Consider the following 16,934-nt stretch of genomic DNA (forward strand, 5'->3'; position numbering starts at 1 on the left):
TTTAGGACCTTGTGTGTGGTGGTTTATGTGGCTGGTGGTGGGTCTGAGAGCAAGGAGAGTAAGTAGAAGATCTGGGGGGGGGGGGGGGGGGGATAGCAAACATGTTTATTTATTTATTTATATTTATAAAATGGGAAAAGGGGGGTGATTTTGACTTTTAATAGGTGAGGGGATTTTTTATTAATACAAACACTCTTTACTTTTTTTTTTTTTTTTACAAGTCCCCCTGGGGGACTTCTATATACACAGCACTGATCTCTCATAGAGATCAATGCTGTGTATATACACAGCAAAGATCAGTCACATCGGTGATACATTGCACTGGCCTGCTGCAGGCCATAGCAATCTATTGCCGAGCCGGGATCAGCGTCATTGCGACGCTGAGGCCCGGCCCGGCCAGAAGAACGGATCTCCGGAGATCCGTCCCCTGCTGCAGCCGGGAGCGGCGCTGTTCAGAGCAGGGTCCCAACGGCACCCCTCTCTGAACTTCCCCAGCGTCACCATGATGTACCAGATATGTCATGGGACGCTAAGGGGTTAATGGGCCTGAATATATTTAGTGTATAATCTGGGGTTTGAAATGCGTGGTGTCAGATCTGAAATGATCTATGGATCTCGTCCAAGGTTTGAAATTATTGTGGGGTCTGGTACAAGGTCTGAATGACTAAAGTGTCACTGTCATAGAGACATGTCAAAAGTTTTGATCGATCCAGCAGACCCGTACCAATCGGGAGATGGAGCGGGGAGATAGATACAGCTGCAGCGCGTCCTCTCCTGGCTCTGTGTCACGTGATCAGTCGACTAATCAGTCGGGCTCCATTATAAGTTTGACTGATCGAGTGACACAGAGCTGGGAGAGGAGGCGCTGCAGCTCTAGCTATCTCCCAATTGGTCGGAGTGTTCAGACCCATACCGAACAAAACTTTGGACATTTCTCTATGACATGTCAAACGTTTTGTGAAGTGACACTTTAAGGAATAATATAATGTTATTGTATGAGTAGGTCTTGCTCAAATTGTAAGGATAAGGACACATGGAGCCATGCCAGCCAGGTCCTTCTGTATGCCCGGCTTGGCATCAGTTCACAGATATGGATATTATGGGTTTAATCTACACACAGCGGTGACTTACCTTCCCTTGCATGTAGAGGCAGCTCATTTCATTGAGATCCTTAGTAGGAATTGCCCCCGCGTAGGCGGCCATTTTTTTCTGGTCACAGGTTAATCAAGTCAATGAAGAAAAATGCTATCTGATGTCAGATGAACGGACAGACTTGATATTGAGGGCCAGGAACTTGGTGCCATGTCGGTGCACACTGCCTGCAGGGCTTGCATACATCCCGTACTGTGACCAGAAGAAGCCAGCATGTCCCTACGTGGCAGATGTCTGCAGCACATGCAGCGGAGATACAGGAAGTCTTGTATTTCCGAGTCTCATAGCTATGAAGCAGGAAGTCATTTCTCTGCTACAGTACATATGGTTACAGCTTCACTATGTACAGACAGTCCATCAAGCTCAAGCCAGATAACCCCCATGTCAGAGGCACTATATACAACACAATGTTTAGCTTATATACTGCTTATACCTATAGGAACAAGCCAGCTGTAAGTGTATGGGGTACAAAAATAACAATTTCATCCAGGCTTTGATGCTTGATAACCATGGTATTTCAGTAACCTAAGAAGCCCTTAGTACAGGGATGGGGACCCGTGGCTCTCTAGCTGTTGCAAAACTACAATTCCCATCAATCCAGCCATCATGGACAGCCAAAGCATATAATGGGTTAACTCCTAGGATTACCATGTGTATGGATAAATGGATGGATGGATGGATAGATATTAGATAAGACAGATAGATAGATAGACCGATAGATAAATAAATAGATAGATAGATAGATAGATAGATAGATAGATAGATGTAAACCTACAATTTTGAAACATTATCTGGAATGTTTTTTTGGTGTCTGAACAAATTCTACTTTTCTCTAGTGTATTACATAGGGTGACCGATATATGACATGAGGCTCATACTGCCTAATGTGGGTCCTCAGGGGTGGGACATGACACAGACTTTCTGTTTTCTGTTCTTTGAATCTGTGTCAAGCCACTCCCCCTTTAAGGCCCAGTACTAGGCATAAAGCACTGTATAATTTTTGAATGTTTCTTTACTTTATGAGATAAAAGTTATCACAGCGGATGTACAGAAGCTAACTTCTCCGCATATTCAATATAGCTATCAGCGTGTAATATAACTTTATGGGATGTAAGATAAGCTATGGCATTATTTCAATGGCATGAAGCATTTTTTTCTATATTAAGGGTGCGTTCACACCTACCGCATCCGCAGCTTATTTTTCCGCGGAAATCCACAGGTCTGATAGTGCAGATTTCAACCTGCAAGAAATCCGCGTATGTGTGCGTTTTGCGGTTTTTCCGCAGCAAGTTTATCGCAACTGAAATGTCCGTTTAAAATGTCTCTCATTCTAAATGGACATTTCAGTTGCGATAAACTTGCTGCAGAAAAACCGCAAAACGCACACATACGCGGATTTCTCGCAGGTTGAAATCTGCACTACCAGACCCGCGGATTTCCGCGGAAAAATAAGCTGCAGATGCGGTAGGTGTGAATGCACCCTAAAGGGTTTTCAAGTGTAGATTTGGCCAATTTAGGTAAAAAGAATAAAACAAATGTACCCTCCTGCCCCAATCTCCCTATCATCACCTGGTTCTAAGGACACAAGGAGGTGCCTGCTCAGCCAATCCCTGACTGAGGCGTGTCACCATTGTGGCCACTAATTGGCTGAGCAGAGACTAGGAAGAGCTGAGCTGTGAGACCATATCCTATCAGAATGACAGCAGTTCTGGGGGGGCTGCAGCCAGTGAGTACACATTGTTTTAATCTTTTCATCCATCCTGGGCACGTTTACAAACAAAAAGTAGTCCCCGGACAACCCCCTTTAATCTCTTGAAGTGGAATTGTGGAATTTTTACAATTGGTCATTGTGTACGGCTTGGGTGGCTTGAGTGGATTGAGTTCTGTAAAATGTATTAGACAGACCCTGCTTTATCCTATGTGTTTAAAGTATTTATGAGCCTTGGGGTTAAGACACACGCGGAGGCCATTCTGGGTCAAGCCGTCAGTAAAGAATAGGAATCATATGGGAAACTCACAGTGACTCCAGGCAAAGACCATGGGGGAGATTTATCAAACATGGTGTAAAGGGAGACTGGCTCAGTTGCCGCTAGCAACCAATCAGATTCCACCTTTCTTTCCTCACAGATAGTTTGGAAAATGAAAGGTGGAATCTGATTGGTTGCTAGGGGCAACTGAGCCAATTCTACTTTACCCCATGAGTCTCTCCAATTTCTGCCTAGCTGTATGGTGGCACGTACCCTCCCCAGATATCCTTGAGCCACACCTATCTATTGGTTCTGTGTGGTACTGCAGCTTAGCCCTGCTCCTGTCAGTGGCACTAATCTGCAGTACTAGTCATAACCTATAGGCAGGGGTGGCAGTGTTTCTGCAATTATGCTTTTATCTAGTCTAAACAATGCTCTGTGAGCTGAACAGCCTGGGCACACTGTACATACAGTAGCTAGTCCTGCCCTCCACTTACACGTAAATACAATTGTATCCAGTGTAGACAATGCTCTGTGAGCTCTACAGCCTGGACTCCAGTCTGATACATTGTACATAGCTAGTCCTGCTCTTTAAGATCCAAACCAAGATGACTAATGACCATTGCCCCTATCGCCTCCGAAATGGTGAGATTTCTGGACTAACATTGCGTTCTCAGCAAGAAGACATAATAGATTCACTGAGTCAGGACAAACGTCACCGTATGAAGGACAGGATTAGGCTGGAATGTCACCCCGGCTTTGTGACTCTTGGCCAGTGACGGACAGTTGCGCTTTGAAATTTCTGTATTTCTCAGAACACGTCAATCTGAATATTTTTGGTTGAAATGCTCTGAATGACTGGGGTGACCTTACAGGTGTTGCACAAGGTGCGCACATAGAAGCATTAACCCTCTAGACGCAGTGGTTGCCGTCACTGAATGTGTCTACATCCGATGGCCGATCTTGGGAACAGTGCGTTGTAAAAGAGTAAATAAGGGTCCTATTAGACAAATCGATTTTTAACGATTTATGATATACAATCGCAAACTAGATTGTTTATTGTTAACCTAAAATCGTTCACCATATTACACAAAATGATAGTCCTTAGTTAGGCTAGGTTCACACTGCGTTTTTGCAATCCGTTTTTTTTCATCCATGTTTTGCAAAAAACGGATGAAAAAAAAAGATGCATTTGTGTGCATCCGTTTTGATCCGTTTTTCCATTGACTTCCATTGTAAAAAAAAAAAAAAAAAATCAAAACGGATCCGTTTTTTTTGGCGGACACAAAAAAGTAGCTGACACTACTTAGTGACTTAGTGCCAGGAGCGGGCTGAAGCTACAGGACATCAGGGAGCGTGGATGCAGGAGTTTATTTACAAGGGCTGCACGGACATCATGGACATTGGGCAGTTTATGGGCACAGTGAGCGAGCTCTGATCTAGGAGATTGGCGACTGCTTATAGAAAGTCATTGGGCCGTGTAATAGGGCTGAACGATTAGTTTACGAATGTGGAATTACAATGGATTAACAATGATTTCGGTGTCAGCATCAAACAAACGCTTAACGATTTCTCGTTGGTCGTTTGATCCTTGCCTGCATTATTGTTTAAATTCGAACAATATAATGATAATTCGCACGATAATCGTCCCGTGTTTTATTTAAATAAATGCAGAAAATAAGCTTGGGGAGAATCCTCTGAATTAAAGCCTTGGGCTATATTCACAGGTTCTGTTCTTTTTTCCCTAATTGCCGATCTGCAAGTTTAGGGCCCGAATGCGGACTGTACCTGCGGCACAGAAGCACCAATAGAAGTCTATGGGATTCAACTTTTTTTTTTTTGGACAAAAGAACGGATGCATTTCCGATCGAAGCCCTTCAATAGAAGTTGAACACCGCATCACCTATACAAAAAAAAAAAAATGTATGGAGCCAATGCTCCGTACATTGTTCCCGCTGCCGCATCAGTGCCGATCAGCTGATCGCTGACACCCACGACCCCCACAATTTACTTTCAATGGCTTATATAAGTTTCAATTACAAACACACATGGCTAGTCATTAGTGTCGAGCGATCTTGCCGAAAGTTCGGGTTCGGCAATGTTTGTCCAAATCCAAATGCTCAGGCTTCCATGACTCCCTATTTTTTCCAGGACTCCCTAGGGTGGTATCCAACTTCTACAGATGCCGGGAGTCTAATGCCAAGCTCTGGGGTTCGGACAAACATTGTGAAACCTGAACTATCGGAAAGTTCATCAACACTATTAGTTTTGTAAATAGCTCCACTAGGGGGCAGTATCACCCATCTACAACCTATGTTATTAGGTGGACTTTTCAACTAACAATGTTCTGCTTTTCTGCAGCTACAACATGGCAGTATTTGTAATGGATGTCCCACTGGTTGGACTGGATCTCCGCAGTTCCTTGTGTTTCATATAGCAGTAAATGCTGTGACGCGGTAGGACATTTGGTGGTTTCCTTCCATGAATTTTGCATCATTTGGCTGCCTCTCATGGTACGTAATGTTCATGCCCAGATGAAGTATACCACATAACAAAGAGTGTACAGTGCTGGTTTTATTAATACATTAATATAACAGAGGATACACAGTGTTCTACTAGAAGCCTGGCACCTGGGCACACATGTACTGCCATGTACCGTGCCCAAGGCTATAGGACACTGTGGAAATCCTCAACAAAACTTACAAGGAACTCATGTACATCTTACGTGGGGATCTATAGAAGTCACACAGTTCCCCGTCTATCTAACTTTGGCTAATGAAGGTACCAAGGAAGATTTTTCCTGTTTCAACCCATTGTCACGTACAGGTATTAGGTATGAATGGGATAGATTTATCCTTAGTGATATAAGTCTACAAATTGTGTCTTGAAGAATCAAAGATTGACATCTCCCAAATCACCTGTCCAATGTCTTCTATATCACACCCCTAGGGCCATTAATCATCCTGACATATACTAGCTACCTTCAGCTTCCCAGAACCCCAAGAAATAGGATACAAACAGGGCACAAGGTATGCTAATGTCATTATTTCACTACCCTAGACCACCAGGAACGTCAACATCACCGCTTTACTACCCTAGACCACAAGGGATTCTAACATTACCGCTTTACTACCCTAGACCACTAGGGATGTCAACAAAACCATTTTGCTACCCTAGACCACCAAGTATATCATAATTACCACTTCTAGACCACCTGGGATGTTGGCATTATTAATTAGATTCCTTAGACCACCCCAGATGTCATCACCACTTTCCTAGTCTACATCACCAAGGATGTTGGCATTACCTCTTTACTATTCTAGACCACCAGGGATGATGTTGTCATTACCATTTAACTACTTTACACCATCAGGGATACAGACATTACTACCTTATTACCCTAGACCACTAGGGATGTTGTTGTCATTACCACTTTACTACCCTAGACCACCAGAGATGTCATTACCACTTTACTACCCTAGACCACCAGAGATGTCATTACCACTTTACTACCCTAGACCACCAGAGATGTCATTACCACTTTACTACCCTAGACCACCAGAGATGTCATTACCACTTTACTACCTTAGACGACCAGAGATGTCATTACCACTTTACTACCCTAGACCACCAGAGATGTCATTACCACTTTACTACCCTAGACCACCAGAGATGTCATTACCACTTTACTACCTTAGACGACCAGAGATGTCATTACCACTTTACTACCCTAGACTACCAGAGATGTTGCTATTTCAACTTTTTCTACAAAAAAAAAAAAAATCATGGAATCCCATTCCTTTCCCCTAAATGTGTCATTTTCTACCAGAATCTGCTGAGAATCTCATGGATGATGTGGATCTCCTACATTTTGGAATCCCCAAACCTGGTAGATCAAGGTGAACCAAATGCAGACACCGTAGGAACTTCCGTGAACTTTGAATCAATCGTCTGCCTCTAAAGTTCATGCCCCGTTAAAGTATGGCACATTACAAAGAGGGAATATTTCCGGTTTTCTACATCCATTTATATAACAGAAGATACAGTGTTCTAACAGAAGCCTGGCACCACAGTAGCCTGGCACCACAGAAGCCTGGCACCCAGCATGTGTATGTACTGCCATGTATTGTGCTCCAGGCTATGGGACACTGTTTCAATGGTAAAGAAATTTTTGACGAAGCTTCCACGCTCAAGGCTAATAGCACACAGTGTCAATGGTGAAAAAATTATTGGCAAAACCTCCAAGGAACTGATATATTTCTTACGTAAAGATCGTGGCAAAATGTCACCGTCTGAAGTGAAGCGGCTTCATAGTAGTTATCACTACTATGGTTACATTCCAGAATCAAACGTCATCTCTTATTCTTCCGGTGAATGTCGGAATACATTGACAACTGGGTGTTACCATTCCCCTTGTCAACGGGGCAGGTACTTTTATGCTTTGACACTGTTCAACTGGCCCTATGGGACACACCCTATTGACAAGGTTTATGGTAACACCTGGTTGTCATTCTATTCAAACATTCACAGGCGGAACAGCAGAGGACGAGCGTAACGCAACAGTCTAGAAAAAGATGTTACCACCACCAAAAAGGCATTAAAAGAGTTTTCCTGGCAAAAATGTTCATGACTAGAGATGAGCAAACCGGGTTTGGGTTCGAGTCGATCCGAACCCGAACGTTCGGCATTTGATTAGTGGTGGCTGCTGAACTTAATAAATCTGGAAAACATGGATACAGCCAATGACTATATCCATGTTTTCCACATAGCCTTAGGGCTTTATCCAAGTTCAGCAGCCACCGCTAATCAAATGCTGAAAGGTCGGGTTCGGATTGACTCGAGCATGCTCCAGGTTCGCTCATCTCTATTCATGACCTTCAATAGAAGTGGAACACAGTTGCACTCAAAAAATGTGTGGAGCTAAATCTTCCAGCTCTTGTACTGCCGCATCAGTGTCGATCAGCTGATCGCTGACACCCAACATGATCAACTTTCGATGGCTTATATAGGAAGTTTTAATAACAAACGCACATGGATAGTTATTAGTGTTTAGTGAACTTACCGAAAGTTTGGATTCTGCAATGTTCTAAATGTCCAAACCTGAACCCTCAGCTTTCCATGACTCCATGGCTGTATCCATGTTTTCCAGGACTCCCTAGGGCGGCATCCAACTTCTACAGAAGCCGGGAGTCTAACACCAAGCATTGGGGTTCAGACAAACGTTGTGGAACCTGAACTATCAGCAAGTTCATTAACACTACTAGTTGTGTACATAGCTCCACTAGGGGGCAGTATTACCCATCTACAACCTATGTTATTAGGTGGACTTTTCAACTAACAATGTTCTGCTTTTCTGCAGCTACAACATGGCAGTATTTGCAATGGATGTCCCACTGGTTGGGCTGGATCTCCGCAGTTCCTTATGTTTTGTATAGCAGTAAATGCTGTGACGCGGTAGGACATTTGGTGGTTTCCTTCCATGAATTTTGCATCATTTGGCTGCCACTCATCGTACGTAATGTTCATGCCCAGATGAAGTATACCACATAACAAAGAGTGTACAGTGCCGGTTTTATTAATACATTAATATTACAGAGGATACACAGTGTTCTACTAGAAGCCTGGCACCCGTATGTACTGCCATGTACTGTGCCCAAGGCTATAGGACACTGTGGAAATCCTTAATAAAAACTTCCTCAAAAACCAATGTACATCTTACATAAGAATTTATAGAAGTCACCAATTTGCTACATAGACCACCCCGATGCTGTCATTACCCTTCTGCTATCCTAGACCACCAGGGATGTTGTCATTACCACTTTGCTATCCTAAACCACCATAGAAACTAGGCTTCTGTAGTAGTCTACCTGGCAATAGTGCTGGCTACCCACCCACAAGTGATTGGGGCTTGTACTGGCATTCCCTGCACAGACGGGAGCCCACTGTGCAGGAGAAGCAGTAGTCATTCTCACCATTGATGGGAAATACAAAAGGGAAGACCCCTACTGATCATTAATGATGGCATTCCTTGGCATATGCCATCACTTTATGAGATGGGAATACTACTTTAAAGAGACTCTGTCAGCAGGTTTATGTGGCCCTATCTCAGAGTAACATGTGCATGAGCCCAGTAGTCCTGGATATTCATGAGAAGCAAAAGACTCCGCCCACCAGCTGCTGATTGGAAGTTATCTATCCATGCTGTGTATAGGCAGTTAACTGCCAATCAGCAGCTGGAGGGCGGGGGGAGGGTTGTGGCAAGAACCTATTCTCCTGCATATTAAGAGAACACTTATCTGTTTAGCATTTCTGTCACTAGTTTATGCTGTCCTCATTTAAGGCAAAATAAACCTAGTGACAGATTCCCTTTAAGGCTCTAAATCCCTATCTTATATACCAACTGATTGTGCAGGTGGGATAAGCAGTGGTGGACTGGAGACGACTCGTCAGGCACCTTCCTACATAGGGAGCTCATCTAATAGTGAATTAATGTCAGTCGGCAACCAAAGCCTGTACCTGTGTAGTATTCTACAATTCTACAGATACAAGGTTAAGCCGCACTCCTGGATAGGGGATTATAAACATCTTTTTTTTTTTTTTTTTTTTTTTACTGCCTGAGGGTTTGATGACATGAACCGTCTCTTCTGTCTGCGCGATGTGCAGAGGAGGAAGAGAAACCTCGAGATCATTGTTCTGTATTGAGATGAATGAACACATAACACCAGGTAGGCACCTCACTGGAGAGAAGTTTTAAACCACCGTCTTGTTTAGAATGAAATCAGTTATAACAACTACAGATGAGCACAACCCGAGCGTGCTCAAGACCGATCGAAGAAGTTGGACGTAGCCCTAGGGAGTCTGGATAACATGGATAGAGGTTGGACAAGCAAATAGGTAAAAAATTTTTTTTTTTTTTAGACTGGGGCTAAATGGCGACTCCTAGTCGTCCAACCAATAACCAGTTGTCTGTTGTGGAATCCCGTTGATCCCATACACGTAAGCTAAAAGTCTTTTCTGACTGCCGGGTCATGGTTTTGGGCACATTTGGTTCGTAAAGTAACCCTAATAAATTGTATGAGTGAAGGGGTCATGGGACAGGCAGTGCACCATGGTGGTTGCTGATTGTGTTACCATGTAGGCCGAGCAGTAGGACCCTATTACACGGAGCAATTCAGCCAATTATCACTCCATGTGATAGAGACAACGATCGTTGGCTTGGGTTTGGACTAGAGATGAGCGAACCTCGAGCATGCTCGAGTCCATCCGAACCCGAGCATTCGGCATTTGATTAGCGGTGGCTGCTGAACTTGGAAAAGCCCTAAGGCTATGTGGAAAACATATCCATGTATTAATGTTTTCCAGACAACCTTAGAGCTTTATCCAACTTCAGCAGCCTCCGCTATGCCGAATGATCGGGTTCGGATGGACTCGAGCATGCTCGAGGTTCGCTCATCTCTAGTTTGGACCTAAAATCGCCGAACGCCGATCGCTGTGTCATAGCCATGTGCGGCCGACGGCTGACGATTGCCCAAACACCTGACACCTTATCTCTCCTGTGCTCCGCAGCCTCCCCGTCTTGGCGGCAGCAGCGTCAGTGCGTCCTGTCAGCTAACAGGCCGCTCAGCCAATTACAGGACGCGGCAGTCTCGTCCTGTGATTGGCTGAGTGGCCTTTCAGCTTAAAGGCCGCTTAGACACTGCTGCTGGGAAGCTTCTGCGCACAGGAGAGAAGACCGGGAGCGGGGAGAGGTAATGTATCAGGTGTTTGGGCAAGGACTGCATGGATGTCACTAACGATGTCCATGCAGCCCTTACTGCCCGATTATCGATAAAATGATTGGGCCCAGTGGTGTAGCTACCATAGAGGCAGGAAGGCAGTTGCTATGGGGCCTGTGCAAGAGGGAGGCCCAGGGGAGAAGGTGAGAGCGTGTGTCCTTCTGCTTAACCCCTTTGTACTTACATGCTACAACACAAAAAAGGGTTAACAAGCAAAAGATCTCTGCTTCACTGCACTGATAACCTCTGACCTCTGTTCTGCAGCTGTGCAATCAAGTATGAAAGGAATATATATATTATATATATAAATATATACACACAGTGCTTTGTGTTGTGCTTAGGGAAGGGGGGTCCCTTAAAAATTTTTGCTATGCGGCCCCGTGAATCCTAGCTACGCCCCTGATAGGGCCATTATGATCAATGGCAATTATGGAAAGTTAAGGTGAAGAGACAGACTGGCCTCTATGCATTTTCGCCATGTCAGCTCTTCCTGGCAACCAATAGCTATTACTACAAGCTGCCGTACTCATCCCAGAGGTGGGATCCCCCATCTATCATATACCATAAATATTCAGATGGGAGTACCCCTTTAAAGGAGTATTACAATCTCATAAAGGTATAGTATATGGCTACAATAAGTCCTTATTTTATGATGGGATCCAACCTCTAGGACCCCCACCAATTGCCATAACCCCAGGCCCAAGGACCCCGATACGACTGCACCCCCTATAGTTCCGGCCATCTGCTGTTATTATAGACAGATACTAGCAGCATCCCCGTATACAGCATCAAAGCCATATGAAATAAATTTGTTCCATAAATGCTTCTCTCTGGTGGAAGCCAGAAGCTAGTGCGGCTGCCAATGGATGGATTGTTAGTCTGCGGGAAGGAAGCCAGCCGCACAGCTGCCAAGACCTCTAAAGGGTTTCCAGGGAGATGAGTTGCTGAGCTGGTGTATCTAAGCCTCTGGGATATAATAATAATGTCTGCTGAGTCAGTGTATCTAAGCCTGCATAGGTGACATTGTTGGTTGGGCCAGTGTATCTAAGCCTCTCATGTGTGATTATATCTGCAGAATCTGTGTACTTACAATTATATGTGTGACGTTTGGCTGGTACATGTGATACTGTCTGGTTAACTAGTGTATCTAAACTTCTTATGTGTAATACTCTACTGAGGCAGTGTGTAGTATCTGAACAACCTTATGATAGGTCATAGGACTTTTATACAGTATATTATGCTGAGCTACTGTATCTAAGCCTATCATCATGATACTGCCCTGCTGAACTAATATATCATACTGTCCTGTTAAGCTAGTATACCATATATGATACTGTCCTGCTGAGCTAGTACAGTATATCATATATGATCGTGTCCTGTTGAGCTAGTATATCATATATGATGCTGTCCTGCTGAGCTAGTATATTATATATGATACTGTCCTGCTGAGCTAGTGTACCATATATGATACTGTCCTGCTGAACTAATATATCATACTGTCCTGTTTAGCTAGTATACTATATATGATCGTGTCCTGCTGAGCTAGTATATCATATATGATCGTGTCCTGCTGAGCTATTATATCATATATGATCGTGTCCTGCTGAGCTATTATATCATATATGATACTGGCCTGCTGAGCTAGTATATTATATATGATACTGTCCTGCTGAGCTAGTATATCATATATGATACTGTCCTGCTGAGCTAGTATATTATATATGATACTGTCCTGCTGAGCTAGTGTACCATATATGATACTGTCCTGCTGAGCTAGTATACCATATATGATACTGTCCTGCTGAGCTAGTATATCATATATGATAATGTCCTGCTGAGCTAGTATATTATATATGATACTGTCCTGCTGAGCTAGTATACCATATATGATACTGCCCTCCTGAGCTAGTATATTATATATATGATACTGTCCTGCTGAGCTAGTATACCATATATGATACTGTCCTGCAGAGCTAGTATATCATATTATACAGTTTTATTGAGCTAGTATATCTAAGCCTATAATTGTGATACTGTGCTGCTGAGCTAGTGTGTTTATAGATTTACCATATATAATACTGTCATGCTGAGCTAGTATAACTAAGATTATTATATATGATACTGTCCTGCTAAACTAGTGTATCTAAGCTAATCCAAGCCTTTCATGTATAAATCTCTACTGTGTATCTAATCATGGGGGAGATTTATCAAACATGGTGTAAATTGAAACTGGCTCAGTTGCCCCTAGCAACCAATCAGATTCCACCTTTGATTCCTCACAGACTCTTTGGAAAATGAAAGGTGGAATCTGATTGGTTGCTAGGGGCAACTGGGCCAGTTTCACTTTACACCATGTTTGATAAATCTCCCCTTTGTATTATGGTCCTGCTGAGCTAGTGTTTCTAGTGTATCTAAGCATCATAATGAATGGTTACTGCTGAGCTGGTGTATCTACAGTAATGCTCATCCCATCTTTCTATGACTGTGATACAGCCCATCTGAGCTTTTGTATCTAATCCTATAATGCATGACAGTGTTGTGATCGGCTAATGAGTGTATCACTATGATACTGTTTGCAGAGGCGATCTAACTAATCCTGTTATGCATGATACTCTCGTCTGAGCCAATGTATCTAATCCTATCACACATGCTACTATTTGCACACGCCATCACGTGCGATATTATCTGCTGAGTGGTGTATTTAATCTGATCATGGGTGATACTCTCTGCTGAACTGCGTATCTAATCTGATCATGGGTGATACTCTCTGCTAAACTGTGTATCAAATCTGATCATGGGTGATACTCTCTGCTGAACTGCGTATCTAATCTGATCATGGGTGATACTCTCTGCTGAACTGCATATCTAATCTGATCATGGGTGATACTCTCTGCTGAACTGCATATCTAATCTGATCGTGTTTGATATTCTCTGCTGAACTGCGTATCTAATCTTATTATGTGTGATACTCTCTGCGGAGCTGTGTATATTATCCTGTAATGTGTGATACTCTCTGCGGAGCTGTGTATCTAATCCTGTAACGTGTGACACTCTCTGCGGAGCTGTGTATCTAATCCTGTAAGGTGTGACACTCTCTGCTGAGCTGTGTATCTAATCCTGTAAGGTGTGACACTCTCTGCAGAGCTGTGTATCTAATCCTGTAGCGTGTGACACTCTCTGCGGAGCTGTGTATCTAATCCTGTAAGGTGTGACACTCTCTGCTGAGCTGTGTATCTAATCCTGTAATGTGTGACACTCTCTGCAGAGCTGTGTATCTAATCCTGTAACATGTGACACTCTCTGCTGAGCTGTGTATCTAATCCTGTAACGTGTGACACTCTCTGCGGAGCTGCGTATCTAATCCTGTAAAGTGTGACACTCTCTGCGGAGCTGTGTATCTAATCCTGTAAGGTGTGACACTCTCTGCAGAGCTGTGTATCTAATCCTGTAACGTGTGACACTCTCTGCGGAGCTGTGTATCTAATCCTGTAAGGTGTGACACTCTCTGCGGAGCTGTGTATCTAATCCTGTAACGTGTGACACTCTCTGCAGAGCTGTGTATCTAATCTGATCATGGGTGATACTCTCTGCTAAACTGTGTATCTAATCTGATCATGGGTGATACTCTCTGCTGAACTGCGTATCTAATCTGATCATGGGTGATACTCTCTGCTGAACTGCATATCTAATCTGATCATGGGTGATACTCTCTGCTGAACTGCATATCTAATCTGATCGTGTTTGATATTCTCTGCTGAACTGCGGATCTAATCTTATTATGTGTGATACTCTCTGCGGAGCTGTGTATATTATCCTGTAATGTGTGATACTCTCTGCGGAGCTGTGTATCTAATCCTGTAACGTGTGACACTCTCTGCGGAGCTGTGTATCTAATCCTGTAAGGTGTGACACTCTCTGCTGAGCTGTGTATCTAATCCTGTAAGGTGTGACACTCTCTGCAGAGCTGTGTATCTAATCCTGTAGCGTGTGACACTCTCTGCGGAGCTGTGTATCTAATCCTGTAAGGTGTGACACTCTCTGCTGAGCTGTGTATCTAATCCTGTAATGTGTGACATTCTCTGCAGAGCTGTGTATCTAATCCTGTAACGTGTGACACTCTCTGCGGAGCTGTGTATCTAATCCTGTAAAGTGTGACACTCTCTGCGGAGCTGTGTATCTAATCCTGTAACGTGTGACACTCTCTGCAGAGCTGTGTATCTAATCCTGTAAAGTGTGATACTACCCAGATAAACCCTGGCTTTTCCCAGGTGTTTTCCCGTTAACAATAGACTCCACGTTGGAGCTGCCAGCGCTGTCAGTGCTGCCTATTTGGCAGCGCTGGACCACATGACACCCTGTATAATATTAGTCAGTATCACTGGATGATATCAGCTCCCAATGCGTCTTATTTCTGCAGCTGAGAACTACAACTATCAGGGCATGCTGAAAGTTGTAGTCCTACAGCGGCTGCAGAACACATGGCCCCTGCATGACATTCAGCATGAAGCAATACAAATACGACTGTAAATGAATAAACGTCTTACTGCTATAAGGTGAGACCCCCATATAACAGACTGCTATAGGACCTTACCTGGTGCAGAGCCTTAGCTGGGACCTCTGGACCTCTCATGGGTTCTGGGATTCTCCTACACTCCATAGAGTCCTTTATATCAGAGTATTAGAGTTCCCTGTCCCGCCCATGACTGGGGTCTGCTCCTACCTCTGGGGCTGGGCCCCTGCCAGAAACTCCCCTGTCCTCTAACATCAATGCATCACAATTACCTAAGACTCCTACATGGAACATAGTCAGAGCCAAGCGGTGTGAAAAGCTGCTGTGTATTCACCAGAGGATAATACAGGAGGTGCCATAATGTGCAGCCAGATACAGCAGCATAGTATATACACCAGCAGGAAGAAGAATAGTATAACATATAACACAGCTATTATACTGCTAACTCACACTAAACTGCATGGGGCGCAAACTTAGTGTTTCTAATATAATATATATATATATATATATATATATATATATATATATATATACACACACACACACACACACACACACACACACACACAAGCAATAGATATATAAGTGTAATACAAGAGCATTGTTATATCGCACAGATAACTAGCATACACCACTACTATAGTATATACCATATAGAAGACAATGATAGAACAGTCTTTAATATGTTTTATAGACCACTACTATAGTATATACCATATAGATGAATGGTATAGAATAGTATAGTATATATTATAGACCACTACTATAGTATATACCATAAAGATGACTGGTATAGAGCAGTATAGTATATATTATAGACCACTACTATAGTATATACCATATAGATGACTAGTATAGAGCAGTATAGTATATATTATAGACGACTAATATAGTATATACAATATAGATGACTGGTATAGAGCAGTATAGTATATATTATAGACCACTACTATAGTATATACCATATAGAAGACAATGATAGAACAGTATAGTATATATTATAGACCACTACTATAGTATATACCATATAGATGACTAGTATAGAATAGTATAGTATATATTATAGACCACTACTATAGTATATACCATATAGAAGACAATGATAGAACAGTATAGTATATATTATAGACCACTACTATAGTATATACCATATAGATGACTGGTATAGAACAGTATAGTATATATTATAGACCACTACTATAGTATATACCATATAGAAGACAATGATAGAACAGTATAGTATATATTATAGACCACTACTATAGTATATACCATATAGATGACTAGTATAGAATAGTATAGTATATATTATAGACCACTACTATACAGATGAATAGGATAGTATATTAGTATAGTATATACTGTTTATAATATACTCAGGATGACTAGTATGGCATGTCCTATATGTAGCTGAGAATATTTTGTCTCCTTGGATATAGAATGATTAGAATGAGGAGTCGCAGTCTGGACGAGGTCTCTATAACCAGTTTATCCAGAGGAGACCAGAGATCCCATCAGCTGCATCTCAGA

At 42.8% G+C, this 16,934-nt stretch overlaps 1 protein-coding gene across 2 annotated transcripts in view; it reads right to left on the reverse strand.

Annotated features, from left to right (window-relative positions):
- SLC14A1 (solute carrier family 14 member 1 (Kidd blood group)) overlaps positions 1–15,556 on the reverse strand; it is a 31,517-nt gene extending 15,961 nt beyond the window's left edge. The window contains exon 1 of one of the 2 annotated variants that reach the window (XM_069963244.1): positions 15,486–15,556. In XM_069963244.1, the coding sequence (XP_069819345.1) occupies positions 15,486–15,551 (66 nt within the window). In that variant the 5' untranslated portion in view covers positions 15,552–15,556. Of the gene's footprint in view, positions 1–1,131; positions 1,201–15,485 lie in introns of those variants that run through there. The other variant, XM_069963246.1, reaches the window with a different exon arrangement.
- Positions 15,557–16,934: the final 1,378 nt, after the last annotated feature.

Source organism: Dendropsophus ebraccatus, chromosome 3, assembly GCF_027789765.1.
Source record: "Dendropsophus ebraccatus isolate aDenEbr1 chromosome 3, aDenEbr1.pat, whole genome shotgun sequence".
Lineage (NCBI taxonomy): Eukaryota > Metazoa > Chordata > Amphibia > Anura > Hylidae > Dendropsophus > Dendropsophus ebraccatus.